Source organism: Octopus bimaculoides, chromosome 21 (assembly GCF_001194135.2).
Source record: "Octopus bimaculoides isolate UCB-OBI-ISO-001 chromosome 21, ASM119413v2, whole genome shotgun sequence".
NCBI lineage: Eukaryota > Metazoa > Mollusca > Cephalopoda > Octopoda > Octopodidae > Octopus > Octopus bimaculoides.
Window position 1 is genome coordinate 39,829,265 of NC_069001.1, and position 13,253 is coordinate 39,842,517.

The 13,253-nt window shown below is 32.2% G+C and overlaps 1 protein-coding gene across 1 annotated transcript in view; it reads left to right on the forward strand.

Moving 5' to 3' along the window:
- LOC106879088 (voltage-dependent calcium channel type A subunit alpha-1) overlaps window positions 1-13,253 on the forward strand; it is a 464,783-nt gene that overhangs the window by 446,894 nt on the left and 4,636 nt on the right. The window contains exons 51-52 of the mRNA XM_052975441.1: window positions 2,747-3,062; window positions 8,208-8,222. Of these exons, the coding sequence (XP_052831401.1) occupies window positions 2,747-3,062; window positions 8,208-8,222 (331 nt within the window). The remainder of the gene's footprint in view (window positions 1-2,746; window positions 3,063-8,207; window positions 8,223-13,253) is intronic.

The window sequence follows — 13,253 nt, forward strand, 5'->3', positions numbered from 1 at the left end:
GGCACATAAAAGACACCATTTCGAGCGTGGCCGTTTTCGTGCGGGTGACACGTAAAAGCACCCACTACACTCTCTGAGTGGTTGGCGTTAGGAAGGGCATCCAGCTGTAGAAACTCTGCCAAATCAGACTGGAGCCTGGTGTTGCCATCCGGTTTCACCAGTCCTCAGTCAAATCGTCCAACCCATGCTAGCATGGAAAGCGGACGTTAAACGATGATGATGATGATGATGATGAAACAATTTATTTAGTATTTCATACTTTTAATTGTTTTTATTCAGTTTAATTATGTTTTGGTTTCTTTAGTTCCACATTCAAACTTAAAATTTCAAGAATTAAATATCATTTCCTCTCTTCATCTTTTCCTCTCTCTCTCTTTCTATCTCTCTACTTTTTCTTTCCATAAACCACAAAATATGACTTCTTTACTATGCAGCGAGGAACACAATCAAAGCTAAATAGCTTTTAAATGTTTTACTTTCCTGATAAAATAATAGATTAAACACAAATCTTTGACAATCTTTATTGAAATGAATAGAAAACTTGTTAATGATGTTTACACTTGTAATTATTATGTACTCGTCACCCCTCTAACTGTTGGTGATATCAGTTATGTTAGAGAAGTCTTTTAATGTAATTAGTATCACAGAACTTGCATTCAAATATGAATAATTCATGTTCACAGGCATTCTAATTAGCATCACTTTTGTGTATGTGTGTGTGTGTATTCATATTTTCTTCATAAGAATTTTACAAGAGATAAATATCAATTTTAATGAAAGCAAATTTTATGTAAATGTGCTTCATTTGCATATTTTCTGTCTTTGGTTTAATTAGTGAGATTATACTTAAATTATTTTAACGGGTTATTTTTACATTACTATACCTGTGTGTTGCACATGCACACATATATTTGTGTGTGTAAGTGTGTGTGTACATATGTGTGTGTGTGTGTATATATATCATTATCGTCATTGTCCTACCCATGCTAGCATGAAAGGAGGACGTTAAAAAATGATGATGATGATTGTGCATATATATATATATATATATATATATATATATATATATATATATATATATATATATATATATGTATATATATATATGCATAAATACACACATACACTCACATGCACATAGCACATTATGCACACATACATACATGTGTATATATGCATATAAATATACTTTTCATTTTATACATACACATATGCACACGTGTATGTCTTTACATATACACGTACATGCACATGCATCCACACACACACACACACATATATGTATGTATTTATGCATACCCTCATACACTTGCACTTGTTTCGAAAAACTCTATATTTAACAAATAACAAATTGTAGGCAAGATGTCCACTCAGAAATCTCTTGTTCATCAAAATATATTAATGAACACTTTACAATGCAATAATTGTCATTCTTAATTAAGTACATCGATACAATAGCCTTCATTTATGTTCGGGGATTGGGTGTCTCTCCTGTATTTCAAAGATAACTTGCTATTTTAATACACATTTACATTTATATAGAAAGAAATTTTGTTCCTTAAAACTCATTTATTCATATTTCTTGTGTTTATTGATGCCCATCAAATCAAAATGGGATTTCATGTTAAGCAATGATTTATTTAGCTCTCACTAAATGATAATACAAAAGTAGTTTTATTGTACGATACACATAATGGATCCATTTTGCTGATTGATAATGCAAAGTATTTTTATGTTTAAGACTGAAAATTATCAATAGTACAGTGCTTAAAGTTTATCCTTTGTCAGTCTTCATATACAATGAATCAAGATGGGCTGTCTTACTAAATTAGACATTACTAATAATCACATCACGCTATTTAAGTTTATACATATATATATACATACAGTGGCGGACTGGGTCTAAAAATATTGGTTGCCAGGAGACTAAGGGGGCCCACACGCAACTACAGTGGTATCGTTTTTGTTTTTTATGTTAAAAGTATTCTTTTCATCTGTCTACAAACACAGCCAGGCTGAAATAATTAATGCATTCTTCCAGGAGTGAATAAAAAATTCTCAAACTTGAGGAGATGGGCCCCCATATATGGATTCTGATGGTGCAGGGTCCCACTTGCCATTAGGCAACCTGGCAACCTGGCCATTCCGCCACTGTATACATGTGTGTGTGTGTGTGTGTGTGTGTGTGTGTGTGTATAAAGTTTGTGTGTCTTTGTATGTTTGAAATTTGTGTGTCTAAATGTATAAAGAACCTTTCTTGTGCTCTGGCTTCTATTGAATGTTTTTGATATTGACTACCTGCCAATGCTTTACCATCCATACCTTTATGCCTTTCTGCTGTCACCCCTCCTCTTATTTATGCTTAGCTTCCTCTACTCCCTCCCTCCCCTCCATTTTATCAAATTATTCTCATTCATTTTGTTATTTTAAATGTGAATCCAATATTTTAACTATTTATATAAATTAAACTGGGAGAAAAATATTTAGGAGTCCCAGATTTTTTAAAATTTTATAAAATTAAAGGGTCATTTGGTCTGAGTAATATATCAGTGGAACTGTCAAATTTTCACATGCGTACTTACACATCTCTTAGGGTGGGAATCCTAAATTTTGGGACAGGAGAGAGAGAGAGAAGATGGAGAGATGCGGAAATTTTCATAAAGGTACTATTGGATGTCAGGCAACTTTGTAATGAAATTTGATAACTAAATCTTACATTAATTCTTCCAATACTACGCTATTTCAGCCCTCTGAGAAGCAGGACTTTTCATGGGGACTGAGGCCCGAACACGCAGCCCATATTCCTGCTCCTAGACCTGGAACGGGTTCTAGTAAAGGGTTACTTTTTACACATACAGCAGTGCCTCTTTCACCGGTATCACCTCGTTCTCCATTGCCTCCTCAGAGTCCTCTTGGTTCCCCAATGGCATCGCCGAGTATGCATCGACGTTCTGTGTCTCCACGTAGAGGATTAGACGTGGGGTTCGCATCTGCTGTTTCAAATATAGTTGATCAAGCACATTCTATAGCAGAACATGAAAGACACAGGAAACACAGAGGAGGTGAGTCAATTATTATATTATTATTATTATTATTATACAACAAATTTGCTTTAATATTGAAATTTTCATTTTTCAGATTAAAACTTTACTTCAGTTATTTTGATCTAATTTACACAATTTTTTACTTCAATTTACAACTGAAATGAGTTGACTATGTAATTGGTGAAACATGAAATTAGTAAAGTAGAAAATTAGTCAACTGTATCCTCAAGTAAACACTCAAAGGACATTTTCAGATTTAAAGTGTCCATCAATATAATAAACACAGGTTTGTGTATGTGTCTTGTGGAAATATTTGCATGTATATGTGAGAGGGAGTGTGTGTCGTGTGTGTATATGCACATACATACTTAATATAAGTGTGTCTGTATGCACAGAAGAAAATGGAAGCATAATCAAGCAGCTTCTGTTGAATAAGTGTATGTTTGTGTGTGATAAAAATAATAATTCTACTGATAATGTAGCATTTTCTACTCGCAATTATATTTATATATTTTTACCAAATTTGTGTAAATGTGTATAGAATAATATATCAGTTGAATAAAGTTACATGATCTGGTTTTCAAATTTTTTATTATTGTATTTGAAAAAAATTTTTTTTACAATGTTGAACTGTGTTAAACATGAAAAAAAAATTTTTGGTTTGTTCATAAAGTTCAATTATCTCTTTCATAAATATATATATATATATATATATATCAGCTGGTAATAACTTTATGGCACTTATAGTGAGTGATTTGGATTAAAGCCTGTTCATTCCATCTTCTTGTATTAAAATTATATTAGATTGATAGATATAATTTCTCAATCTGAAATTTAAAAAAGTTCACTTAATGACTGCCTCCCTTATTATAAATGTTTCTTTTTCTGTCTCTAATAAAGAATTGGAATGAAATTCTCATTCTTTTTCTGATGAAAGAAACTCATGGCAAATCTTTAGAGACATTATTGTATGTTCTGATGCTGTTGTTGGTTTTAAACTTTACATTAATCTATTCAGGTATCTCTGTGGTCATATTGCAATCTCACTACCCCCCACCACACACACACACATTTACCATTCTGAAGATTAAGTTTCTATTAATATTTGGTGAACAAAACAAAACAGTAGACTCCAAGGAAACCTGTGATTCTTGTGTATGTCAGTAAATATAACACTTGCCAAACTAGAATTTGAACTTGGAACAATATTTCTAAACTAAGGATAATGCAAGTAACTTAGTGAATAATAACATGTCTTATCTTAAGAAATATAAGTCTCTAATTCCTGAATTATCATATAACAACTTCAATCAAGACTTAGACTTCACGTCTCCTCCTCAAAGTTTACTAAACTGCAGAACCACACTAAAGTTTTGTCCATTGTATCCCAGATCCCTAGGGCTGCCATCTTGGTTGGAGAGCTTGCAGTTTTTCTCTCTATCAAAAGGGTTCATCTTAAGAAAAACATCAGAAAAATAAATTACAAAGAACAAAAAGAAGAAAAATAGAGAGAGGGAAGAAAAGAGTAATTAAATAATTATAATCTTGTTGAGACAAGAATTAGCGTTAATTAACCTAGTGACTGCAGTTCATCAACTCTAGTTTATTGTTCTGTTATTACATTGGAATTGTATATTATCTGCTTTTCAGAGATCTTTCCAAGCGAACAGCAAGCAACTTGGATATAAATGGACAGGGTATACTTTCATATAGATGTTTATATTCTAACTTTGAGATGAATCTCTGGCTATGGTTCTTGATAAAAGATAGACATCACACAAAATGTTTAATTCAGATCATACTCACCACCATTTTCATCATCATCATCATTATTGTGGTTGTTTTAATTTTCTGCTTTTACTGGTTTCAGTCACTGAACTGTGACTCTATGGAGACACAAACTTTGCAGGGGTTTCATCATTGCTAAATCCCATTTTTCAAACACACTATTTTTAATCGGCAGAAGTTACAAAGGGATTTAAGAAATGAGTCATGAAACTCTCAGTCTCAGAGTCTCAGAAACTCCCTGAGTCACTTGATAATTTCTGCCAATTAAAAATATTTCTTTCTATTATAGGCAGCATTACTATCATCATCATCACTACCATCATCACCATGTGTTGTTGCTATCCTTACTTCAACAAATTCTTCATAAATTTCAAGAAAACTAAACCAATTATTTACGATTCGTTTAGTTGTGTTTGTAAATTTTGATTAATTGTATCTATTGGTTTATTAAAACGTTTTTTGTGATGTCTTCTTGTTTAGATATTTCTAGTGTGAGGGAACACTTATTGAAACACTCTTTTGCTATCTTCTGCTTTCTCACTCTCAGTACTTACATTATTTAACCAGTGATCTCTACAAACTCCATTCACAAAATATAATGAACAACTGGGAATTTGTCTTGGGTTCCATGGAATATTTTCATTTTAAATAAAATTTAGCATCACAGTCTTTATTTCTGCATCAAATTTGGTAGCATCTTCATGTAACCTTGGCAATGAAATTTGCTCAAAAGCTTCTTTAATATTTTAATGGTGTTGTCCTTTAGGTCAGTGTTGGTGCTCCCACCCCTCCCCTTGAGGGCAGGTGAAACAAACAAGATACAACAGGACATTTAAATCAAACCATTGAATTTATAAAATGAAAGGTTTACTTCTCAGTCCAGGTACAACCCTTCAAGTTGTGTTTACAATTCACTCTTGATATTAAAAAAATTATCCATATTCCTGGTCAAGATTTTGTAATTTCAATGTGGTGTAACTTAATGATGTCAGCTATTGAAGAGTGTGAAAGTTACCTTACTGTCTTCCCCAGACAATTTAAACTTTTTTGACATTGAACATAGGAGGGAATCTACACCAAGAACTCGAATCAGATCATTTTCCTTCTTTTGTCACCATTTGTCAGAAACAATTGGGGATATGCCTCATATTCATTAATTGCAGAATTTCTGTGCTATCTTGATGGATTTCAAACTAAAATTGTAATCATTAAGGTTAACATTTTTATCTGTCTTTAATGCTTAAGTAAAATGAAGACTCCTTCAAGATTCTTAATTGCAGTTTCATTGTTTGAAGAAACCTGGAAGACAGCAGTATATCAACTGATTAAATTAACCCCAATATATGACAGTATTTTAGGAGTAGTTGCAGAGATAAAATGAATTAGCAGTATATAAATTATAGCAAAATAATTAGAAATGACATGTGGATTTCATCTATGAACTCTATTCTACTTTTCCATCCTGATATGAGTTGGACAAGTCTTATTGGTGTCATTACCCTCTGGGATAGCTATTATTCCTATTCCCAACCATTTTGCTGAATGTACATTTTAACATGACACCAGCACTAAAGAGGTTGTCTTTCTCCCAGTTATGCCAAAAGTCCACTCTAGAGTAGACTTTTAGTTTATTCATTGTCTCTGTTTCTGTTTATAAAAAGAAATATAACATTAGAAAGAGCTGAAATTATGCAAATATTGGGTTTTTTTATCTTAATAATTTTCATTACTACAGCATAACAGGCATTACATTCCAGTGTTGAAATTCTAATTCCTACTACTTGCTGTTCAGTTAGTTCCAGAAACAGATCTTAAACTTTCTCATTCTCTCATTGGTTTAATTTATTGGGTTGTGGCGCCGATCTTGTGCAATACATTTAATGGTTTTAAACTACCAAACTCTAACCAACTAACTTTGATACTCAACAATTTCTATGAAATGGGTAATTGTCTCCACTTTTTCTCTATAAGGTTGTACAGATTTAATTTTCTTTTCAAATATTTAGCTTTCATTCTCTTCTTTGACTTATCATTTATGAAATTTAAATATCTCATAAAAATTTTCCAAGTTTAATCCACCCCAAGTTTTGTAATTGAAATTTGATTGATGAAAATTTTGTAGAATCCTATCATTTTAACGACCAATAACTGATACTTCATACTTTGGTACTAAAAAAAAGAAGGAAAAAAAACTAATGTATTATATATGGGAGAATATACAAATAATAACAACAGACGAGGACAGGTGGTGTAAATAACAAAAGTATATATTAGTATGACGCTCGGGAATACGGAAAGTCTTTGACGTTTCGAGCTACGCTCTTCAACAGAAAGAATACGGAGACAAGGAGAAAAACACGGAGAAAAAAAATTGAATAGTGTTCAGTCAACGGTCAATCACTACTGCATAGGAATCTTTCAGCCTCGTAGCATCTTATTTGGCATTGCAGGCCACAAAAGACAGTTTATTTCACTCAGCCTCCCATCAAAGCAAGTAGCCATTAAACCTTTGAACCCCAACCACCCACAGGAATTGAATGCCCCACCCTAAGCTCCCAGCAAGTTTCACTGAAAATTTTTAATTTTAGAATAATCCTTCACACAGTTTAACTCCCCCACTATTTGGCTCTTCAGGTACCTTTGGTTGAGTTCCCCTGTTCCTCCACCATTTTGCTCTTTAGGTGCCTCTAGCTGAATCCACTCTGTTGCAAGTATACAAGTTATGTCTTTGAAAAACAATTTCATTCCATCATTTTCAAAGACTTTAATAAGGGTCATAGGTATTGTTTTCTTCCTGTAAATTAAGGGAAATGGAAAAAAAGAAATGTTTCGTTCTATTTTGTAATTTCTTTTCACTAGTTTCAGTCATTGGAGTGTGGCCATGCTGGGGCACTCCCTTGAAAAACAAATATCTACATCTATGCATGGAACTTAATTCTAATTTTTCCAACACTGAGGCTATTTTGCATGAAGTCTGGTTTGGGTCGAAGTTACTTTCCATTATTCCTCACAATTTTTTCCATATTCTTCATGGGAATTTATATTTTGTAAATACTGTTTCATAGTTTCAGCTTTCTATGGGTATCTAGGACTATATTGTCTCATGTATCCTTCCCTTATATGAGATAGTAGTCTAATTTGAGGGAAATTCGGCTGCTATTTTTAACAGGCCATGTAACTATATAGAGACTCTTATATTTAGCATTTTTATATTCAGCTTGTCTAATTTTTAAACCAGCAATTTGTTTTTTAATCAATATTAAAAATCTTACATTATTAGCCTTTATAATATGAGGAAAACATATTTGCTTCATTACAAACGTGTCTCCTTTTGTCCAATTATTTATTTTTCTAAAATTTGGTCCTTATTTCCAGGTTATTTTTATGAAGGTAAGAAACAACAATGAAATTATTTGCAAATCTGTTTAGATTTATTTCCACTTCACTTTTTTTTTTTATTGCATCCCCCAAAAGTATTATTTCACCAATTCTCTCTAATTAATATAGTCCTAATGTTTGTTTCTCACCTTGGTTTAGATAATATTATGTTTTACTCACCTGGTGTTTCTATTATCTCGCAGCTGAGCACCTTCTTATTGTCCCTGTCTTATTTATTTCCTTATCACGTTCTCTATGTAGTTGAAGCTCTTAAAATCATTTTAACATTTTATTTTTCTGTTGGCACAAGTAAATAATACTCTAGCATCTTGACATAGTTTAGATTTCACTGAATAAAAACTATCCGAATCATTGAAGTGTTCCTACCCCAAAGAAGGAACCAATTTTATTTAAGCAGTTTCAGTTAGAAAATTAATCATTTCTTTGTATTTCAATGGAATTGATAGAACTTTCCAAATCAATACATTTTTATTTTATTTGCATATTTAGCATCTGTTATTCTCGTTCCTCTTCCTTATTAATTAATAGCAATGATTTATCATCTGCTAATTATACCCTCACCATTTTAAACTGTCACCTTTTTCCGTTGTCTTATGATTGTAACATCCAAACTTACAGTGATTTTTCTATTCCACAACTTCACCATTCTTCAATCTTGTTTTATGATTAAATTTCAGTATTATTTTATTCTATTTTATTTTCAAACCCTTTAATTACTTGTTATTCTTACAATAATTACCTAAAACCAATATGAAAGAATAAGAGACTTTCCCACTAAATAATTTGTCCATTATATTCATGGTAAACTCTTTCTTCTCTATTCATTGAGTGACCAATGTCTCTTGCAAAGTTTGAACTTACCTATCAATGCCCTTCACTCAAATAGATGCTCATTGCTTTTTTCAGTCCACAGGTGAAACTTTCAATCTGTTATGTTTCCACATATTATTCCACATTACATGGAATTACAATATTCTTAGTCTGGAATCATAAAACTTTACAAATTGTTCATTTCTATTTTTATGTCATCATCTAAATATAACCTTCTGTATCCCTATTTTTAAAAGATGTACTTCTTAACTGTATTTGTTGTAAGAGGCAACTAACTTCTCTCTATAATATTTACCAACAAATACAATTGCCAGTCCCCCCACTGCCACCTGTTTGTTTGTTTTTTTTTACAATAAATTATATTTGATGTATAAAACTACTTGGAATTTATAAATTTCTCAATTGTTTCCAGATTATTATTTTGATGATGGTAAGAAAAGTCCTGTCTATATTTTCACTGATTTCATCATCATCATCACTTTATTATTACTACTGCTATTACTCTTGTTGTTGTCATTGTTGTGGCAGGCACTATGGTGCACCAATAGGTTCTTAGTAAACCAAGTTTCTTCACCTAATTAAAACTAATAGAAGTGTAAAAATGTTTTGCAAAAATTAAACTTCTTTTCGCCCACCACACCCATTTTATAAATTTAGATTCTTTTTTTCCTCCTTACAAAATATTTATTGACATAAAAAGTATATTGAATTACATAAATATTCCATATTAAAATCCAAAACCATAGAAAACACAATTTTGAGTGAAAAGTGGGGAAAAAAGGAAGCAAGAAGAAAAACATCAATTCTATTCTAAGTGCATCAGTTGTTTGCAGAGTATAAGGTTCAGCAGAACTTAGAGAAGCAAGCCAACACATTCATGGCATTACTGTGGGTGATGGCAAGGCATTGGAACAGTCAAACACACTCATGGGTATCACCTGACACCTCAGTAAGACGAGCTGCTAATGACAACAAGAACTTCATTGTCAGCAGCCCAGCTCCTCCAGAAATCTCAAATGCCACTGACTGGAAGAAATGGTTCACCAATAAGTCCTGATACTCTTAAGCATTTTGTTCCATTCAGCTACAGAAACAGTGACCCTCCCATCCAGGAGTCACTGACTGTGGCGTCCCAGATGAGGCACATAGCGCTTATGCAGGGGCAATGGATAAGACCATCTGGTCTTTTGCCATCACTTCTGGATAATCCTGCTGGCTCCAGAACTGAGGGAATATTTACCTGAGCCAGAGCCTACTTAATAATAAATTGTTTGAATCCATAAAGTTTCTTAAACCAAAAATTCAGTACATCTTGGCATGACAAGCATCAAACACTAACAAATATTGCATCAGAATATCATACCAATATTTACAGACTCTTGTATGACTATTGTCTAAACCCTTCTGGCTAATCTATTGATAGCTTACTAAAATGTTAGTCTTGTCTGTCTATTGTACAAATTACAGATAGACAGATTTCTTAACTGGAACACACAGTAAATGTAGTAATCAAGTTGTTGTTATTATTATTATTATGAGGGTGACGAACAGACAGAATCGTTAGCACACCAGGTGAAATGCTAAGCAGTATTTCATCTGTCGCTACTTTCTGAGTTCAAATTCCACTGAGGTCAACTTTGCCTTTCATCCTTTTGGGATTGATAAATTAAGTACCAGTGAAACACTGGGGTCAATATAATCGACTAATCCCCTCCCCAAAAATTTCAGGCCTTGTGCCTCTAGTAGAAAGGGTTATTATTATTATGGCAGCCATTAGAACATTAGAAGAAATGCTTTGCAATATTTCTTCAAGCTCTTTGTGTACTGAGTTCAAATACCAATGAGATCAACTTTGCCTTTCATCCTTTCAGGGTCAACCCCTGAAACTAAAAAGCGTTTTTTCTCCAACCCTCTAAACAATTCTACCTCAGATATTTCTATCACATCCACTTTTGCCTCTTTCTTTTCCATTCAATAACAAAACCACAAAAATCTTCTGATTCTCTCACATAGTTTAGATGAACATTGTTTCGCATCACCTTCACTGTTTCTTGACAAACACTACAAGGAAATCACTTAATACTACAGCATTGATTTATCTTTCTTTTGCTTTGTACAAATCTCGCATGATTTTTTAAATCCATTAAAATATTATTGATCCTTTAGGAATTACCTTGGGGATAATTAAGATACTAATTATGTCAAAATTACTCCAATAAGGAAGAGAAAAACTAATTATTGATGTTAATGACAAAACTTATCAAGAAAGACAAAAATGATGAATAAAAATTAAATGTGGACATTCAGTGGCAAGGAGTTTGATCATGTCTAAGTACACCTTAGACTGTACATCTCTGATGAGGTCTAATAAGAATGAAACATGTAAGACATTGTATCCACGTCTATCAAAGTTCAATTCATTCTTCCATCCCACAGTATCTCTTCATTTAATTCTCATAAATTTATCAGAGTTGTCCTTCTTGCCATTTTTGATAAGAATTGTCAACATAAATGAGTTTCCTTCTCATTATGGCTGTAATTTTAAATTGATTAAACATTTTTTCAGTTCACTACATTTAGTACATTAGCTCATGCACTTAACTATATATACTTATAGCAGAAAGTATCCCAAGGACATTCTCCTCTGTTAGAATCATTTCAACATCAGCATTTATTGAATGCTTTTTTTTATATATATATTTTGAATTCTCAGATTTCATAAATCTTTTTAAGCTTATTTCAGTTTTTTTTTTTTTCCATCAGAATGTTTTCCAATTCTTCAGACAAATTCTAAGTGAATGTTATTTGCAAATCTTTTATTTAGTACATATGAATGCCCAATCATCTTCCTTTATTTTACAAAAGACAACTTGAATCTATATCTGCTTTGAATTGTTTTTTAAGAAATTAATGATGGAACTCATATGCCTACATTTTTAATATTTATTAATATCTTTCTAAAATTCAACAACATAATCTTTTGATAAATAGCATGTGCACCCTTCAAACTTTACCAGTTTTCCATTAAATTATTTTGAAAAAATTAAAAATGATAATTACGTACATCTTTCTCATTACCTGCATGTCCAGATTTTATGCAAATTTTATGCTTAAAAATATTTTTGCATCCTGAGTAAATGAAGTCCTTTTTAATAATTAGAAAACATTTCAATTTTCAATTTATAGATATTATTAAATTCAATTTTTAATGCTATAAATTATCCAACAAGGGCCAACTGTCATCATAGATTGTCTAGTTTCATTAGTGTGAGTTTTATCCTGCCACCACGGTTTCTGGGGTCCAAATAAACTGTTATTGACATTATCCCTCTCTCCCTCAGTAAACAAGAAACACCTAAAATTTACTGACTGAAGATTGCATGGTTTATTATAGTTTTGTTTAGTTTATTTATCATTCCTGATTGATAGATCAGTTGTGATTGATTGATCAGTTTTAGATCAGTCATTCATACTTTCCTTTGATTGACCAAAACTTTGACAGTGGAATTTGGTCAATGGAAACTAGGTGACAGCCTCTACTGCTCATAAGTAATAGACTTTAATTTGTCACCTATTTTAGTCTTTAATCTGTCACCTGTTTTAGTCCCACTCTTTAGTCTTTGGGTATCTTTAATAAATTTCATTCTGTTACAAGCATTCAGGTTAGGTTTCAAGTCTAAGGACAACTTCCTACTTTCTTTTCAGAGGCCCTGAAAGGGGTCATTCATGAGCCCTGTTGTTCTGCTTCTTAATAAGTCATAAAAATAAATACAGCTTCAACTGGACGAAATAAAGAAGACATTTAAATTTAGAGTAGATGTTTTGCTTCTTAGCCTTCCATTCCTGTTATTATTTTGTATCTCTCTCACATATTTCCATTAGTTCTCAAATCATCCCAAAATTAAGAGTGTTGGCAGAGTTGCCAGAGAATTTGTGTTGGGAGACACAATAAGGAAGCTTGTGTTGGGATTTCCTTTCATTCTTGAGCAAATATAAGGAACTAGCAGTATAACCCGGCTTTGCCCGGGATTAAGTTAGGATTATTAAGCTAATCAAGTTCTTTATTCCAAACCAAACTAAGTAACATTGACGTCAAATTTGGGCGAAATCCGTTGAAATTGGTTTATATATATATATATATATATATATATATGTATGTATATATATATATATATATATATATATATATAT